We start from the raw sequence: 20,613 nt of genomic DNA on the forward strand, positions 1-20,613 counted from the left end.
TTCTCCTAACGACAGATCAGTTTGTTGATGTCGCTGTATAATGTTTGAATTTGCAGACGGACCCACAACCTCACCTCTGCATGCACCACTTCATCAGCATCAAGGTGAAGTCCTCGAAGGTGTTGTAAGTTTTGGAAACAGATGAAAACCGGATGGGTGAAAGTCGGAACTGTATGGAGGATGATCGAACACGTTGAACCCAAGGCGTCGGATTGTTGCAGATGTCGCAGCGCTCGTGTATGGTCTGGCACTGTCATACTGAAGATTTCTTCGAATTCGAAGTCTGATTACAGCACGCTGTCTCTCATCCACCGACATCTGTACTGTAGTCACGTTAACTCCTCTATGTTACACGCTAAAATTCGATGCTCTCTAACGCCAGAGAGCTGCAAATATGTAAGCATGAAGAACAAGGATGTTGAAAGCTAATAACGTTCGTTTCATTTAAAAAGCGTCAAGAGTTTTCTGGTAAGGAATTCGGAGGTATTACTTCTCATCACGCCATCGAACAAGGGAAAGCAGACAGACTCACATAATCCGGAGAATAACAAAATCACATGTCCTCAGGGTGCTTCATATTATACAACCGTCAAAGGCGTCCGCAGCGGGGGGAGGGAGGGGGAGCAAACGCCCCCTGTCCCCTCCCCCCCCCCCCCCACCCACACACACACATCTGAAATCTGGAGCACAGAGTTTTTATTCATGCTCCGTGAACCATTCAGTCTCCGGAATATGATAAGTTTTTTGCATCACCTATAAAATTTAGTTATTGCGGCAAGGCAAGTCTCGAAACTAATTACCTCATTTACATAAAAAAATGTCTGTTTTAGAGTCTTGTCCCCTCCCCCCCTGGAAAAATTTCTTCAGACGCCCGTGATAACAGGGAGGGAATTGTACAAAAAACATGGCAATCATACAATGGTCTATGGCACCAAGAAGTGTTCAGTTTTTGACAAAAGAAATGTATGTAGACTTGTGATAAAAACAATGTAGACCACCTGTCTTGTGTATGACTTGATTTATTTACGCGTTTTTGACGAAAAATGCGGGTCTCCCACTGTGAAAGTAGCGATTTTTATTTGCGATGTGCAATACTTCAGAACTGAATTCGTGAAAAGCGTGAATAAATTTGTTGGGTTACGGATACTTGCTTATTTTAAACTTCTCCGAAGTAGGCTTTAGCACTTCGATTCATCAGCTTACAGTATATAGAAGACCGAACATAAAGATGTTCGAAAACAGTAAAACAGCTGTAGAATACATACAGACCGCCAGGGCAGAAGAAGACAACTCTTCAAAAAGCGTCTGGAAAGAAATGATAATCGAAGTGACCAGTAACCTTAAAAAAAGTGTGGAGTTTTAATACTTTTGTGGGATCTAAAATTTAAAAACCTCTCTCACACCGGCCTGATTTAGCTTCACTGATCAGGATAGTAAAAAACATCCGTATATTAAGGGAATTATCATTCACAAGGCAGGCTTATCACCTTCACACTGTTCAGTACTGTTCTATCCTGATTAAATTGAGCTTAACTTAAATTCCATAAGGCAGTGAAGCAATTTCGAAGTCTCGGTGCGACGAAAATTGTCAGTTGATCTCCTGAAAACATTTGTAATAATTATTAACTTTCGGTGATCACATGGAGAAGACCGGAGATCTGCTGGTAGGACCGTGTTAGCCCATTTGTTGAAAGTAACATACTGGATATCTTGAGCCTACAAAACGGCAGGTTCGTCCAGTGTAAATCAGACGTTCCCCCACTGATCCCGTGCAACACAGCGTAGTAAGCAGACACTGTCAATAATCATTAGTTAAATAATACGCGAACACACTTACTTTAGTTTAGTTCATGTATTAAATTCCTTCTCATACAGAATCTCCTCAAGATGGCGAGTAGCTCAACTATACATACATATACAGCTTCGTTCTTTCACGGCTAATCGGCAAGATCTGAATCATTCTTTTCATAAGAGAAAACATAGATAGCAGAGAAGCTATTCCATGGAGCAAATGCACGCTCCAAGGAATAATAGGGCTTGAAACTACTTTGCATGGATAATCATCGTATATTAAAGTTTAGGAATCGGTAAGATAAGAAGAGATATTTCGTGATGTGTACTGAGTTATATAATTTATAAAAAAAATCTGAAAATATCGCGGAGAGACCGTTGCAAGAGACATTACAGAGTGATGACAAAAGTATTAGGATTTTCCCAAGTCAGGACACTACTCTTGGCCAGAACTGTAAAACGAAATATCTACTCTTAGCGAAATAAATGGAGTTTTCCTGAGTATTTGTCCAGAAAACAGGTTATTCGTCGGGTATCGAATTTGCATCGATTATTCCGATCTGGTCTGAATTTAATCCAGCGCCACATATGTAAAACTACTCAACATCGGAAAGGAGCTTTCTTTCCCACAGTCACTGTAGAGGACCTTCAGACATCAGTTAGCGTCAATGAGAGAAAATAAGGAACTGAGAAATAAAACAGCGAATATGCGTCCGGTACCAAGTGCGTAGCGGTGCAGAAGTGAAGGTGAGACATCATTGTTGCAGCAGGTGGTAACAATGCGCGGAGCGGATGGGAGTTGGCAGCAACGCGCCACGTGACCGCCCGCTGGGTGGGGAGCGCGCCTGTATAAATTGCGGGCGCTCCGCTGCCGGTGGTCCTGTAGTGAGTTCGTCACCATGGGGACGCCTCCACACATTTGGTTCCTACTTACACTAGCGATTTCATCTGGTGGCTTCTCCGCAGGTCAGTCAGCAACTGTTTTACAGCTTTTCTGTGTCCCTTAGTACTTCGAATTTTTGTTTGAGTGCTACAGTAAAGATGCTTTTAAGCTGCTGTTAAAGTTTCACTAGCAGGAGAGACTGTTAACTACATTGCAAGTAATTTAGTAGCTTTGATGTTTCCGAGACAGTTTGTACTGTGGAGCTGATACATCCTGTGAGCCCTTCTACAGTACACAGCTGTCTTGCTTCATTAGACGTCTGTGTTTAAGATCTAGTCACTTGTATTGGAGAACTCTTTATATCGACTTTCAGAATTTAACTGTGCAACATGAGAAAATTTCGATGAGGTGAATTTTTTTTTTTTTTTTTTTTTTTAGACCAAGAAACGATTCGAGTACTTGAGTAAATTTCTGTAACAAGCTCGCTTCACAAAATTAATTTTCAAATGTTAAACTATTGTTATATGACAGAATGGTTAGATAGGGTACTACTTTCGTTATATGACAGAATGGTTAGAGAGGGTACTTTGTATGTAATCTACGTGAGAAATCAGCATAATTCTGTGTAGTAAAGAATCAAGGGGTGCAATACAGAAAATGGTGTGGTTATAATTAAAGTAGCCGTAAATGCTCCAGAGGGAAACATCGTCACTGAGAATTTCCAACATTGGATCTTCACATTTTTCACGTTCCTTGCCAATGTTCGTACTCGGCGTGCTGTATTCGACTTACTTCGCTACGATGTGAAAGGTTGAACTGTTTAATACTAATTAAGGTTACGTTGTTGCACAGAGTGCACTCTGATTTACTCTTTTAAGACTTAATGGCCGTCGGTCGCTAGTAGAGAAGAATAGTAAAACATTCACTGATGACAAGGAATTTGAATCACAGATTGATCTTCAGCAGGCTTCTCTTTTCATCGTCGCAAAATCTAAACTCAAACTTGTTAGGGCTTGTACATGTCATTATGGCGTGAAGCACATGAAACAGAACTCTGCTCAATGAATGGTTGCCTTATCCTCTTCATATATTGAAATTTATTTCCTGAAGCGATATGCCTTTTGAACGAAAATTTCCTCTAGCACCGTACCATTAATAATAGTAAAGTATATTGCTCGATGTGACTATAGTTTGTTGTGAGCCATGTTCCTGCTTCGCATAGTTTCATTGCACTATGAAATATAGTGCTCTGCCAATGTCCTTCACAGAAAGTGGAAATTTAATCTGTTGATCAGTCTCGCTTCAAAATCTAGGAAAAACTTCATCTTATAATTCATATCTTGAGGCAGCTACTTTGCTTTTGACACAAAGAAGCAATATGTTACGGATCAGTTTGACGAAGAACGAGTGTCAAAATACTTCCTTCTCTTAGAAAGAAATCTCGTATGTTTTGAAAAACCTTCACAAATGGTGCTTCGCATAGTTTCATTGCACTATGAAATATAGTGCTCTGCCAATGTCCTTCACAGAAAGTGGAAATTTAATCTGTTGATCAGTCTCGCTTTAAAATCTAGGAAAAACTTCATCTTATAATTCATATCTTGAGGCAGATACTTTGCTTTTGACACAAAGAAGCAATGTGTTACGGATCAGTTTGACGAAGGACGAGTGTCAAAATACTTCCTTCTCTTAGAGAGAAATCTCGTATGTTTTGAAAAACCTTCACAAACGGTAGTCCAGCCAATATTGCTGTTTAAAACGGTCTAAAATCCACTGCAAATATCCTGTGACGGTGTGAGCGTAACGAGCGCCATGCATGGGACGTCTGCAATTATCCAATTGACGTCGTTGTAGCAGTAGGTACGGCCGTACTGCGCGACCAAGCTGCCGGCCCGGCGTTCGCATCAAATAATCACAAGCGTTTGTTCTAAAGTTGTAGCCACCATCCTTGGGCTCACGGATGTTATCTGCAAAGCAGCATCTGTATATCAAACAATGGTTACGAAATAACTAAATGGACTTCATCGCTGTTGAACTTCTGTTCGCTGGTCTGTTTGTTGTAATGCTGAAGGATTCTTCCAGACATTCTCTTCCGTGGCGATTGTGGACCCATTTGACTCGAAAACACTCCGAACGCATTTATTCTAAGAAATTCAAAAAATCTAAGTTATTTGCAATCCCCTTTTGTTTTAATCGCCTGTTGTCACATACTGATCTGATATTATTGTCGACATAAATGCAATTATGTTACTTGCTTGGACAACAGGCATGGACGTTCAAACAATCTAAATATCCCTTTCCTAGTTAAATTTGTAGTTGTCATTCCTTCTACTAGATAAAGAAGAAATTATCGAGGTAAAGCATTTCTTCTGATTACAATGTTCTGCCTCAGTCTGAAGAATTTTTAGATGATGTCTTCATTCGCCATTTGCTTGTATAATAATCTTCCTAAGTCTTTCACAAAATATGAAGATGAAAGATATATACATCAGTACTCAAATTTACTACGCTCTGGCACTATTTTATAAGACAAAGTATGTTTGTACACATCTACAAATCTATCTTGGTACGCTGATGAATATTTTTGTGAATATGAGACATCATATTACAATTACATTTCTTCTTCTCTCTTCCCATAATACTTAGATTTTAACGTGTATGTCTCATATTTAAGTGCTGCCGCATGATACAAATAAAATGTCATGCACCCATATATGTTTTAAAGCGACTTCCAGTAATATGTCTGTGTTCTCCTACCGTATTTGGTGTTCACATTGAAGGACGCTTGCTTTTCGTGTACTGAGTAATAGGTCGGAAAGAAAATACATGGTTTGTGGGAGCACTATGATCCTATGAAAACAAAAATCCACAGATAACAGTGTGGAAGTGGCTTTGTATCTCAATAATCTTCAAGCAGCAACTACATCGTAAGATAGAATCGGACATCTTTATTTTTATGATGTTCTGGGCGTTCTCAAAAGCTTCATCGGAAAATCCCATTATCATTTGTAATTTGACGCAGAATTCATTAGGAATCCATTAGTGTCCTTTGCTGAAAGAGTAAATGAAATGCATTTCGTTTAAAGCAAATGTCGTACCAATAGAAAGTGAAGAGGAACGTGATCACGTCTCAGAACCGTTGTGTAAAACAATAAAGTTTTCGTTGTTGCTTGGGACTTGTTATTTTGCAGTACTTTACGTTGTAGAAATTCAACGCTTGCTAACAGTAGTGAATACAGTTGAGCTCGTAGTGTCATATGGCTTGTCGAGATTCGGGGCAGTGAAGCCGTTTTGTGAAGGCAGCTTGTCAGCTAAAAACCTCAACGAGGATGCACCCGTAATTAGTAAAGAATTCCATCTTAACGCGATGGTAATGCCAGCACTGCTTGTCACCGAAAGCCACGTATCATACATTTTGACATGTCTCACGAAGAACTTAAATCGTGATCAATGGACTGAGAACTGAAGCAAAACTGATCCGAAATGGAGTCCACACCGGTAACCAATGAGCTCAATTCCTGCGCCATTGGTTGGTGTAAGTTTGTTGTCGACGACCCCTGGTATGATATTTCAAAAATTATGTAACAGTTTGCCTAGTTGGCTACCCTGATATTTTTAGGGTGACAGAGTCCTTTAACAGTCCTTTTACTTTCACGTACCGAGCGAGGTGGCGCAGTAGTTAACCCACTGAGCTCGCATTGGGGAGTACGACCGCTCAAACCCGCGTCCGGCTATCCTGATTTAAGTTTCCCGTGATTTCCCACAACCTGAGCATTTGTTTCGTAGCTGCCTATCTCCTACTCTGCTTTTTTTTTATTTCAACGTAAAACTGAAATGCGGGAACGACCGTCTGATGGATGTGAAACGATACAGAATGACAACGGACGGGACACTCACAGGAAATAGGCAATCGGATAACCGAGCCCAGAATGAGTAACAATTGTCACTGATAGGCTTTTTCGGAATTCCTTAGTATTTTGCTCATCATTGAGCCGATACCTTGTACAAGGGAAGCGGCCTCCTAAATGGTAAGAGGCCTCTATGTTGTCACATTTTTTCGGTTACACTGCAGCAAGATATATCTTATTCGTTCAACATATACTTCAGTTTCAGTTTACTGTCCTTTATTCTGTCATTTATATTGAAAATTTCCAGTTTCTTTCGCATATGACGTAACTACTTATTGTCTTGATACTGGTCTCATAGTTCTCGATACCCAGTTTAGGGCTTTTCTTTTTCTCTGCAATCATTATTTAGAACTTCTAATGGACTTTAATTATGCAAGGTGGACATCAAATACGCAAGGAGTAAACATTACAGAGTTCTTTAACAGCGCAAAATTTTCATGCGATGTGGATTTTATCGTCCGTACTGATCCAGTACTCTCACGTACCGAGCGAAATGGCGCAGTGGTTTGCATACTGGACTCGCATTAGGGGGGACGACTGTTCAAACCCGCGTCCGGCCATCCTGATGCCATGTGGGATGACCTCGCTGTTTGGTCCCCTCCCCCAAATCAACCAACCAACCAACTCTCACTTGTTGTAGACACAGAGTACCTCCCAACAACGCCAGCACCGCTTCTCTGTGAAATGATTTCTACAAACGCTGAAGTATATGTATCAAACATGTTGGTTTTCATTGCATCTACCGAGCAAGGTGGCCCTATGGTAAGACTGTGGACTCTCATTTGGGCCCGGCCGGGGTGACCGAGCGGTTCTAGGCGCTACAGTCCGGAACCGCGCCACCGCTACGGTCGCAGGTTCGAATCCTGCCTCGGGCATGGGTGTGTGTGCTGTCCTCAGGTTAGTTAGGTTTCAGTAGTTCTGAGTTGTAGGGGACTGATGACCTCAGTAGTTAAGTCCCATAGTGCTCAGAGCCATTTGAACCATTTTTTTCTCATTCGGGGTATGGTGGTTCAGATCACCATTCAGCCATCCATATATAGGTTTCCTAAGGTTTTCCTAAAACACCTGAGGCAAATTACACGATATTCGTATGAAAAGGACACTGCCGATTCCCTTCCCTATCCTTTCCAAATCCGAGATTGTTCTCCAAAAATGGTTCAAATGACTCGAAGCACTATGGGACTTAACATCTGAGGTCATCAGTCCCCTAGACTTAGAACTACTGAAACCTAACTAACCTAAGGACATCACACACACCCATACCCGAGACAGGATTCGAATCTGCGACCGTAGCAGCAGTGTGGTTCCGGACTTAAGCGTCTAGAACCGCTCGGTCACAACGGCCGGCGATTGTTCTCCGTCTCTAATGACCTCATCGTCGGCGGGACGTTAAACTCTTCCTTCCTTTCTTCCATCCTTGATTGCAGTTGTACTCAAAGGTGGATCACGAATAAGAAGAAAATTTACGAAGTGCTCAGCACCGGCTTTTTCTGTTGTCTTGGACTTGCTCCCTGCCAGGTGAAGTGAAGTTCTTGGCACTACAATCCATCTAGAACTTGGTCACTGCCTCAGCTTTTCGAGTGGACAGCCGTATCAGAGTGGCACACGGTCAGCACACCCACTCCCAGTGAGGGTTCTCCAGTCTTCCCGTTGAAGGTAAATCCTTGGCGATGCCGTAGATCGAACTCGGGTCATCCGTGTGACAGTCACTGAAGTGGCCTAAATAGTGGTTCGTAGTAATTGATGGAAAGTCATAGAGTAAAACAGGCCCTCTGCTGTTCCTTATTTATATAAACGATCCAGGAGACAATCTGAGCAGCCACCTTAGATTGTTTGTAGATGATGTTGTCATTACCGTCTTGTAAAGTCATCAGAAGATTAAACCAAATTGCAAAACGACTCAGAAAAGATATCTGTATGGCGCGAAAATTTTCAGCTGACCGTAAATAATGAAAAGTATGTCATCCACATAAGTGATAAATGGTATCGGTTAAACATCCGTTACACGATAAATCAATCGAAACTAAAGGCCGTAATTTACGAACAACTTAAACTGGAAAGAATACTTAGGAAATGTTGTGGGGAAGGCGAACGAAAGATTGCCTACATTACACTTGCCCGTTCTCTTCTGGAGTAGCGCTGCGCTATGTTGGGAGATCCTTATTAGATGGGGTTAACGGTGTATATCGAGAAGTTTCAAAATAGGGCAGAACGTTTTGTATTATCGAGAAGCAGGGGAGAGAGTGTCACGGACATGATACAGGATTATGGGTGGACATCACTTTACAAAGGCGTTTCTCGTTGCGGCGCGATCTCGTCACGAAATTTCAATCACCAACTTTCTCCTCGGAATGCGAAAATATTTTGTTGACGCCGACGTACATAGGGAGACACGATCAGCATAATAAAATAAAGGAAATCTGAGCTGGCACGGAAACATACAGGTGGTTGTATTTTCCCGCTCGCTGTTCGAGAGTGGGATAATACATAATTATTTTGAAGATTGTTCGATGAACCGTCTGCCAGGCACTTAAGTGTGATTTGTAGAGTATGCATGTAGATGTAGGTGTACTGGTATTCTGGTAACTTCAAGCTTCCAATATAATCCACACAAACTTCCCGTGACTAATGACCAATGAATGACACCAACAGGAGTGGACTAATGTTCAGAGAATTAAATTTCATTTGAGATGTAACTTCAGACTGTCTCCTATTGTAGCCAAAGGAATAGCTTGCTGAGGAAGCTTATCTTATAGGAGGTACCTATTAAAGTCACTTGCGGGACGATTCGGTGTCCATAACAACGCATCGTAATTTTACGGAATAATCGATGTTTTCATTGCACCTCAACAAACGCAAGTGTCTCTCCACGTCATTTTCATTTTACACTGATGCCACCTTGAGCACCTTGAGTGAATTTAGCTGCTTCAAAGAGCAGTATGGATAGATGGAAATCATCGTCGATTACCGTTTTCAGTTGTCTACCTCCATCTTCCCCTCAACGATGTTGCTTCCGTCAGCCTCAAACAGCTGCAAATTCACAGCAAAAGTGGAATCATACGAGTAGTCAGCGATAGAATGTCAAAAAATGTTTTTGGTTCATCTCAGATAAATTGTTTAGTCCTGCGTATTGTATGTACTTCTTGAGAGAAATACTAACGTTGCATGGTTAATGTATCAATTGCTTTAGGAGCGATGTAGCATTCTACAATACCTTCCTGCATTCTCCTAAACTTCTTCCCAGACGCCTTCCGTAAGACGATGAAACCCAAGTATGTCATTCAGGATTCACAACCGCAGTCTCAACACTTAACTGGTCATTCGGTATTATCTTTCTGAAGACATCACTTTTTGTTGGGATCACTTTAGCGCTCCGACATGGTGGCGCTCGATCACGAATACTCGATTCGAAATGGATGGCTATGGAAATTTAATAGACAGAGCTGTTTTGGAAATAGAAGCTCCACTGCACTATTTCTATTTTATTTATTCATATTTCACTTCCTTGTGACTATCTTCGGGACAGTAGGCCCATTTTATACCGTTTATTCGCATAACCACCTTAGTTGTCGAGCTAGAACCTTTCATGCCGGCCTCGGTGGCCGAGCGGTTCTAGGCGCTTCAGTCTGGAACCGCGCGACTGCTGCGGTCGCAGGCTCGAATCCTGCCTCGGGCATGGGTGTGTGTGTTGTCCTTAGGTTAGTTAGGTTTAAGTAGTTCTAAGTTCTAGGGGACTGACGACCTCAGATGTTAAGTCCCATAGTGCTCAGAGCCATTTGAACCATTCTGTACCTTTCATCATCATTGATCACGTTTACACTTGAGTCTGTGACCAATGACGATGTCAGGTTTCAGCTGATTACAAGAAAGAGCACTTGGAAATGGCGCAACGACCGCGAAACTAGTCGCTTAAAGTGAAATATAAATTAAAACCAGTGAAATGGGCGGTGCTCTGAGTCCACAAGCATATCACATTCTACCGCGTACATCTGCTGCAAAAACCGCGAAGATAAAGTTAGAGAAATCCGATATCATGCGGTGGTGTACCGTTAATCGTTGTTCTTGCGCACCGTTCGTGAATGGTATAAGAAGGGGTAAATGGTACAGGTGCGGTACTTCTACTTCCAAAGCAAATGCTACTCATTAGCTATCACCTTGAAAATAGATCTTTTTAACTGATGAAGAAGATCGTGAAAAAATCCATTGATAGAATTTGGACTGCAAGACAAAAATGGTTTGCCGGGTCCTGGATTGACTTCCCAATTTCTCCACTGTGAGAAATGGAATGGTAGTATAAGACGTAGTTAATATTAATCCGTTTGTCAGACGGCCCCATGATGCAGTTTTTGAACGAAAGGTGCCAGCCCTTTGATTTCTCTATTACCTTCCTATTTGTTTTCATAGTCGCCCATTACAGTCGGAACACATTTTTTACTGAATGCAGTCGTCAATATTGAAATCATGTAGAGTTTCGAGGAAGGCAACAACGAGACGCCTTCGAAAGGACATTGCCCAGTTTTCGCTCTGCTTCACAGTCCTCTGAATGTGAGTGGCTCCAGCTGGCGTGGACGTGTGTCGCTGGGGCTAGATGACACGTGTCGACACCTTCTGCAGAAGGGCAGACAAGTTTATCGCGAAACGTAGTTGCGGGCGTGAAGGCCAGGGCGCAAGCGCCGATAGCCTACGACCCGGACTCAACCTCTGCCTCGCCAAGTTCAGGGTTCTTGTTTATCTTCGGCTGACTAACCAACACCCGATAACAGCGGGAATCACATACGATTCTTTCTCGCTAGTTTGTGTCTTATCTCGTACTCCTAAAACCTGGCACTTATTGTAGAAATTTGCCACGTAGAGGGAAGGTTGCCTTCAGTAACTTTTTAATTACTAAATCAAAATCCAGAGTTGTACCCTACTGCAACCGTGAGGTATGTGGGAGTTGATAGATAATGCACCTGTACCATTTACCCCTTCTTATACCATTCACGAACGGTGCGCAAGAACAACGATTAACGGTACACCACCGCATGAGACCGGATTTCTCTAATTTTATCTTCTCGGTTTTTGCAGCAGATGTACGCGGTAGAATGTGATATGCTTGTGGACTCGTCTTGAAACATCCAGTGAGTGAGGTGGCGCAGTAGGTAATATGGTTCAAATAGCTCTGACCACTATGGGACTTAACTTCTGAGGTCACGAATCCCCTAGAACTTAGAACTACTTAAACCTAACTAACCTAAGGACATCACACACATCCATGCCCGAGGCAGGATTCGAACCTGCGACCGTAGCGGTCGTGCGGTTCCAGACTGTAGAGCCTAGAACCGCTCGGCTACTTCGGCCGGGGCAGTAGGTAAGACATTGGACCTGCATACGGGAGGCGTGCTGTTCATGTCCTCGTCCGCGCATGCAGATTTAGCTTTCTTGTGGTTTACTTAAATCGATTAATGCCGGGATGTTTTGATGTTTTGTTTCAGAAGAGCACCGCCCATTTCTTTCCGAATCCATGTCCACTCTGAGCTTGTGTCCGATCTCTATCGAACTCGTCGTTTCGCCGGCCAGTGTGGCCGAGCGGTTCTAAGCGCTTCAGTCTGGAACCGCGCGACCGCTACGATCGGGCGTGTATGTGTGAGATGTCCTTAGGTTAGTTAGGTTCTAAGTTCTAGGGGACTAATGACCTCAGATGTTAAGTCCCATAGTGCTCAGAGCCATTTGAACCATTTGAACCCTTCGTCGTCGACGAGCCGTTGGATTCTTAATCTTCGTTCCTTCCTTGGAATATACGCTTTCTGAGTTTTCTGATAATCGACTATTTATTGTAGAGTCTTCCACTAGAGCTGAACATTTGTGTGAAGCTCTCGTTCTGAGTGATCAAACTCGTGAGCAATCGCACAGCTCACTCTCTACATCATCTATTAATGTAACTAGTAGCAAATCTCAGTTTGGCGAATAGGACTCGAGAATAGGTCGCCGGCCGGAGGGCCGAGCGGTTCTAGGCGCTACAGTCTAGAACCGCGCAGGTTCGAATCCTGCCTCGGGCGTGGATGTGTGTGATGCCCTTAGGTTAGTTAGGCTTAAGTAGTTCTAAGTTCTAGGGGACTGATGACCTCAGAAGTTAAGTCCCACAGTGCTCAGAGCCATTTGAACCATTTGAGAATAGGTCGAGCGGGAGTTCGGGGTGTGAGGTCAGCACACCACAGTTAGTTTTCGTGACCTGGAACAATTACTGCTTCGTCAAGTACCTCCTCCGTTGGTAATTGAGGCTGTGGCTCTCATTGTAACTATCACTTTTTTTCGTTGTGGATTACCTTCTAGTATCAAGAGTTGATTATCCTCAGGTCTCTCTTCCTTTCGTAAAAGTTGCCTAGTGACGCGAAGTCCTGTATAAAACTGTGACCTCCACAGACAACCCCAGGTTGCTACTGACGTAATCTACCAGCTCGAATTGTAGAAATTTGCCACGCAGCCTTACAGAGCTACCTTACAGAGCGTAGATGGGATTCGTTTTCAAGGCAGAGCCAGAAGCCTCCCTCAAGATGTTTTAATGAGAGTTACGTGACATTTCTGTCAGTAATTACAGAAGTAGCCTTTCATTTACCATACCTGAAAAATTGTACTAAGAATGGTTTCCATATTTATTGAACTTAAGTTTCGTTAAGCAAGAGAAGAGCTTCATGTGAGCTGAGAATCGGAAGCAGCTGGAGGGTATACTGCTAGACATTAGAACCTACCAACTCTATTTAACTGATTTTCATTCGAAAAAACATTTGATTTGTATTTTAAAATATGCCAGGAATAAATATACTATTAACGCAAACAATTAGGTCCATTCATACCGATTGGGCGAGTACTGACTAAAGTGTATCGAGGGAACAGAGATCTTTATCAGCTAATTCACGGTATCACGACGCGACTGCTGTCAACCATTCGAAAACGACTAGGACAGGACTAGCGCGTGATGTACTCGTATTTACGTATGAAAAACCATAAACAAGAGAGATTTTTTTTGTAGTATAGTGGTATTACTGGCAACAGAAAACGGATGTGTCATAGCTCAATAGAGAGATAAAGCCCAACGTAAGCGGCAACGTATTAAAAAATATATAAATATAAATGCCGTGCGAAATTTCGAATTGTATTCACTAGCTCCTATAAATGCCCGAGTGCCTCAGATCAGTTGAGCCATTCTGGGTACGGGTTCACGAGAGTTTATTATATTTAACGTAGTGTTACTGAAAAGTTTCAATCAATAAAATGAGGCAGTTAAGAGGAAGTGGACGATAACTGTGGATTCATCAGATGGGAGTGTCATTTAATCTTGACTACTTGCGTGCGTAATGATGCTAAGGTTTTCATGGAAGCAAAAATTAGAGATCATATGAAAACACGTATTGTCCGACACCCACATAAATTCCAGCCCTGTTACAGAGCATAATTTTACAAGCTGGAGCATTGTCAGTATTAATTCGATCACTCTCTGTCACACTGGGTACATCTCCATGAATTAGTTTATTAATACACGGCAATCATATAATTTTAATCAACACTACTTAATCTAACTTAAAGTAACTTGCGCTATGAACAACACACACACACACACACACACACACACACACACACACATACAGTTGCGCGTGGGAGGGCTCGAACCTCCGACGGGGTTGGGGAAGGGGGGGGGGGGGGGGGGGGTGAGCGCACGAACCGTTTCAAGGCGCTTAAGACCGTGCGGCTACCCCGCTCGGCGACAGCCCAACGGCAGGTGTTTGTACGGCAGAGATAACCAATAATAAAGCTAGTGCGTTTCGACTCGCAAAGATCCAAGATTTCCCAGAAGTGATCACTGGACGATATATGCTGTTATTCCGACAGGCGTTCCTCAAGAGGGGTCCAAGCGAGGGAACTCTGCTTACCATTGCGTCAGTAACACACAGGCTAGCCCCGACAACTCTGTTGAAGTCGGATACACAACGGCCTATATTTCATCTTTGTTGCACAACAAGTGGCCCACAAATTGCAACCGTGATGGATGACATGTATAGATTGACCCGCTATAGGAATTAAATCATTAATGTAGTTTACCACCAAGTAAAGTTTGATTCCTTGAAAATATGACATGGGTAAAAGCATCGGACAGCCCGAGGCCAGCCAGTGCACATAACAGCGATTTACTTAACTTAATTTGGTATTTTAGTACAGAATTCTTGATAGCATTTACGCAACTGTCGTCCGGTTCTTTATGAAACTTTGAGGCGTTACCGTAATGTCTTCTTCTTCTTGCGTTACGGCCTCTGTAGGACCACGGGTAGCCCCTTCGTGGACTGCATTTTCCTCTTCTTCCCCCAGAACCTCTTCATTCTTTCTCTTCTCCTCTCCCGCTCTTCTTATGAGATCTTCAGTTTCCGTTTCTTCTGGCGGCTAGACTGGTGACATTCTAATCTTTTCCTGTATTCTTCTCTGTCATTGATCTCCGGCATATTGGTCGGTGTATATTTGTTCCTCCAATTTTCCTTTCCTTCGACCTTGATCCCCAATTCCTACCAGTCCTTCCGAAGTTCAACAACCCACTTGGTTCCTGTCTTTCCCCTTGTCTCCCTGTTGTTTCCCACACTCTCTTTGATATTCTGTCCATACTCATCCTAACTACATGCCCAGCAAGCCTTGCCCTTTTGAGTCTGATTTCCCCGGATATTGTTCTCGTGTTCCGGTATAATTCTTCCCTAGGTCTTCGCATCCACCTCTTTTGGGACCTAGTATTTTTCTATCTTCTTTCTCTAGTTGTTCTGCCCCATTTCTTCCTAGTGTCATCATCTCAGCAGCATATAATACTGCATTCCTCACCTTCAATCCTAAACCCTCAATTTCATTTAGATTAGCAATGATTAAGGGCGATGTAACTTTAGGAGACAGACTAAATCCCGGATACACCTTGAGTTTTCCTGTTCTTGCCAGTAGAGTAATGAGTGAGATTCTTTCCCTAGTGTAATCGTTCGGAGTAAATGATCGTGATTATTATGTGTAAATTATATCACCACGTCTGCACTACTTAAGATGAAGGCTGATCCCGTGCCACCAAACACTCATTTCAAAAATGAACCAGTGAAATTTTCTCGCAAAAAATCCCTATCCGAAACATTAATCGTCAGTAAGAGTGGTTTGTGACGTCATTATACGTGCGGTTTCGGAGAGGTTCGAAATTCAGTCTATTGCGTTGGCGCTGTTTATGGTAATCAGACACTTATTCTCGATCTTTCCTGCAAATTTCTGTTGTTGAAACACTTCCTACCTACAGCATTCAAACCAGCTTCCTCTTCCTCAGGTACTATGGATAAGTACTTTCCTGATAGAACGAAGAGACGCAGCGGAGCTGCTTTGCGTTATCGTCAGTAGTAACGTAACACTTATCACATCGACAATAGCCTAAAATGTTTAACGTGTTTTCCTCTTTCATCTGTTTTAAGTGAATGTTGGACTCATACTTCATTAGTGCCTCGCATTCGCGCTGCACGAGCGAAACAGGAATCTGATGACCACCAGATGGATGGTACGCAAGCTTTTTTTTTACCGTTTAGATTGAGTAACTCTTAATATGTGTCGTAGATCAGTCTGACGGCTGAAAGGGGAAAGTAACAAACGGGCGAATACTCGGAAACCTAAGGCGGAATTCCGTAGATTCGAAGAGGAAATAGGTACAAAGAAGAGTTTGGCACTCAAACCAATCTAGGTGTAATCCCCCCCTCCCCATATATTATCTCATTCTGAGTAACGCTATTGGTCGTGAGCAAGTCGTAGAAATCGACATATTTTGATAAAAAAATCGAATGTGTTAAATGAAAATGACGTATTATAGTTGCTTAATACCACAATTACATCAGCGTAGATCTTTATATCACTTTATACAAGAATCGAAGGATTTATACTTTCGTTAACAGCTGCAAATGAAATAAATAGTAGAGTGTATTAAGTTAGCGATAAGAAATATAATGCTTGCTACAAACTGAAAAAAAATTCTTTTCTATTTCAGTTGCGGGGGACTGCAACCATCAATGCACACGTAAGTATTTTCTGTATTACTCTGGTGATGCTAAACATAAACACTATCAATTTACTAAAAAAGTAAATAATATCTGCCTAGAACTAGGAATTTGAATTATCCTACGTAACTTCTAATAAAATTTATTCAGCTTTGAAACAATTATCAATTTTTGAGTGTTGTATATGTGCTACAGCATCATTTTATTTGCAGTCGTTTTACTTATATAATTACGTTTAGTTTGTAATCTTAGATCTTCATGTACTAAAAACTGAGCAAATTTGGTCCATGGATCGCGCGACCCTACCGGCATCAGTATTCATACAGTGCCTGTCGCCGACTGTCATCAGCAATTTTCAACACTTCCGCCCAGTTCGTTAACAGAGTATTTCAAGCTGCTGCCTTTGACGTACCATTTGCTCACACTGAAATTTTACATAGCAAGTTCCATCAGCACTGCTTTGAAACGCAGTCTTGGACTTGTAGGTTGTCCATGACGCACGAAGGCAACGTGAATTGTAGTGTAAGATCGTATTTATTAGCACAAAAATGCACTTAATTTTCATTTTCTCGATACAGTCCCAATTTAGGTCTACACAAGTTGTCCAAGGTTTTTCAAATGAGTAATTTCATCCAAAAAGTGCGTTTCTGGAAGATACGAAACATATTCGTTTACGTTTGCGACGCTCTAGTTATTGTACACAGGACGTTACCAGGCACAGTTTTCTTTGCGTATGGGAGTAGGTGGAAGTCAGAGGGTGCTAAAAATAAGCGAAGTGGATCTAGAGCTAAACTGCGTTTTCATATGTACCTTTTACAGTGGAAATCCCTGTAGTACTGCCCCAGCACAATTTTCGTGCCACGACAAAAATGAGTGGTAGAGGCGTCAGTGTCAGTGCCATTGAGAAAGAGCTGAAATCGCTAAAATTGAACAAATGTAATCCCTATCAAATTCTAAACAGAATTTACTGTTGAGCTACCCCTCTTTCAGCAACAATATACTATAGATCCTATGTAAGATATGTGATCGAAGGTATCTGGACACCTGGCTGGAAATGACTTACAAGTTCGTGGCGGCCCCCATCAGTAATGCTGCAATTCAATATAGTGATGACAGCTTCCACTCTCGCAGGCATACATTCAACCAAGCGCTGGAAGATTCTTGGGGAATGGCAGTCTATTCTTCACGGAGTGCTGCTCTGAGGAGAGGTATCGATTTCGGTCGGTGAGGCCTGAAAGATGCCTGAAAGATGCAATCGCCATCCCCGAATTGCTCTTCAACAGTGGGAAGCAAGAAGGCGCTTAAAACGTCAATGTAGGCCTGTGCTGTGATAGTGCCACACAAAACAAGGGGTGCAAGCCCCCTCCATGAAAAACACGACCACGCCGTAACACCAATGCCTCCGAATTTCACTGGTGACAGATGAAGTTCACCGGGCATTCACCATACCCACACACTGCCATCGGATCTCCAGATTGTGTACCGTGATTCGTCACTCCACACAACGTTTTTCCACTGTTCAATCGTCCAGTGTTTACGCTCCTTACAGCAAGCGAGGCGTCGTTTTGACATTTACCGGCGTGTTGTGTGGCTTATGAGCAGCCGCTCGACCATGAAATCCAAGTTTTCTCACCTCCCGCCTAACTGTCATAGTACTTTCAGTGGATCCTGATGAAGTCTGGAATACCTGTGTGATGGTCTGGATAGATTTCAGACTGTTACACATTACGACCCCCTTAAATTGTTGGCGGTCTCTGTCATTCAACATACGAGGTCGGCTTTACGCTTTTGTGCTGTACGTGTCCCTTCACGTTCCCACTTCACTATCACATCGCAAACAGTGGACATAGGGATGTTTAGGAGTGTGGAAATCTCACGTACAGACATATGACACAAGTGACACCCAATCACCTGACCACGTTCGAAGCCCGTGAATTCCGCGGAGCGCCCATTCTGCAGCCTCACGATGTCTAATGATTACTGAGGCACTGATATGGAGTACCTGGCAGTAGATGGCAGCACAATGCACGTAATATGAAAAACGTATGTTTTTCTGGGTGTCCGAATACTTTTGATCACATAGTGTATATCCAGCAGCTGGAAGATAGCACAAGATCACAGGTCACTCCCACGTACGAGAAGGGTAGCAGAAGTGATCCACAGAACTATCATCCAGTATCTTTGCCATCCAAATCTTGTAGAACCTTAAACACAGTCTGAGCTCAGACTTAATGAAGTTTCTCTAACAGAACGACCTTCTCAAGGGCAACATACGTGGATTACGAAAACATCGTGCCAACCCTTGCTTTTCGCAGCTTTCCTGACTACCGAAAAGGAATTGAGTCAGCATCACACCGACGCTTATTCACGAAAAGACGATCATATTAGTCATCAAACGAATTTTGCGACTTAGCTGAGGATTTCTTGGTAGGGAGGACGTAGCAAGTTATCTCGGAATTGGGGAGGGGGTCAAGGACGTACCGTGTGTAGAACTAAGCTCAGCTGTGTCCCAGGGACGTGCGTCGAGTCACTTGCCGCTCATGTTGTCTATTAATGACCTTGCGGGTAATATTTATATTAAGCTTAGACTTTCCACAGATTATGGAGTTATCTACAATGAAGTGCTGTCTGAAAAAATCTCCACAAATATTCACTCAGACCTTGATAAGAGTTTCAAGAGATACAAAGCTATTAAAGTCTACTTAAAAAGTTTCATTAACCAGTAATGAGTGAAGAATTTAGAAACATACGATGAAGCTCTACGCAAGACCGCCAATACAACAGTTTAATAGTTTGTAGTGAGGAGAGAGGGGGAGGGGGGGCCTAGACGTGTAGGTATGGAGGATTTTTAATATTTTGGACGACGATGGCGACTTGTAAGTATCCATACCAAAGTTCCAGTTCCGACTCCGTTAAAAACCTGCATAATACCGGCTTTTAAATCGTTTTCTTGAAGGAATAACACCTGACTGCTCTATATTTTTTCCTTTGCCTGTTAGCCAGAGATCCAGGTGTGGGCGGCCTTGGCTTTACATATCGCTTCAGCAGGTACCTTGAAGACAAAATTAGATCGATTACAGCGTGCATAGAGGCATTTAAGCAACCATTCTTTCCGAGAGCGTCCATATGCGAATGGAACGTGAAGAAGTTGTAGTAATGGGACAATGCCATAACTGAGGCGACAAGTTATGGAACAGTTAAAATGGCTATGAGCTCTATGGTACTTAACATCTTAGGTCATCAGTCCCCTAGAACTTAGAACTACTTAAACCTAACTAACCTAAGGACAGCACACAACACCCAGTCATCACAAGGCAGAGAAAATCCCTGACCCCGCCGGGAATCGAACCCGGGAACCCGGGCGTGGGAAGCGAGAACGCTACCGCACGACAACGAGCTGCGGACCATGGAACAGTTAGATGCACATATATGCAGATGGCAGTTGTATCGCGTGCACAAGGTATAAAATGGCAGTGCTCTGGTGGAGCTGTCATTCGTACTCAGGTGATACATATCGAAAGGTTTCTGACGTAATTAAGGGCGCTCGACGGGAATTAACAGACTTTGAACGCGGAATGGTAGTTGCAGCTGGACACATGGGACATTACATTCGGGAAAACCTTAGGGAATTCAGTATCCCGAGATCCACAGTGTCAAGACATTTCTTAGAATACCAAATTTGAACTACACTACCGGCCATTAACATTGCTAAACATATCGGGCAATGGACACAAATCCTCACAGTGACTGAAAGGACAACAGAATTTTTTTTACGTTGCTTCTCAAAGCAGTTCGTGATTAACTTATTGTGCAGATGGGTGTATCGCCCACAAATCGCTCGTATGATAAACGGGTATTTCATTGGACAAATATATTATACTAGAACTAATATGTGATTACATTTTCACGCAATTTGGGTGCATAGATCCTGAGAAATCAGTACCCAGAACAACCACCTCTGGCCGTAATAACGGCCTTGATACGCCTGGACATTGAGTCAAAC

At 42.6% G+C, this 20,613-nt stretch overlaps 1 protein-coding gene across 4 annotated transcripts in view; it reads left to right on the plus strand.

Annotated features, from left to right (window-relative positions):
• The first annotated feature begins 2,558 nt into the window (after window positions 1-2,558).
• Window positions 2,559-20,613, plus strand: part of LOC126299565 (apolipophorins) — a 108,544-nt gene continuing 90,489 nt past the window's right edge. For 3 of the 4 annotated variants that reach the window (XM_049991562.1, XM_049991564.1, XM_049991565.1), the window contains exons 1-2: window positions 2,670-2,757; window positions 16,601-16,630. In XM_049991562.1, coding sequence (XP_049847519.1) covers window positions 2,691-2,757; window positions 16,601-16,630 — 97 coding nt within the window. In that variant the 5' untranslated portion in view covers window positions 2,670-2,690. Of the gene's footprint in view, window positions 2,758-16,600; window positions 16,631-20,613 lie in introns of all 4 variants that reach the window. The other variant, XM_049991563.1, reaches the window with a different exon arrangement.

The sequence above is a fragment of the Schistocerca gregaria genome, chromosome X (assembly GCF_023897955.1).
Source record: "Schistocerca gregaria isolate iqSchGreg1 chromosome X, iqSchGreg1.2, whole genome shotgun sequence".
In the NCBI taxonomy this organism is placed as follows: Eukaryota; Metazoa; Arthropoda; class Insecta; order Orthoptera; family Acrididae; genus Schistocerca; species Schistocerca gregaria.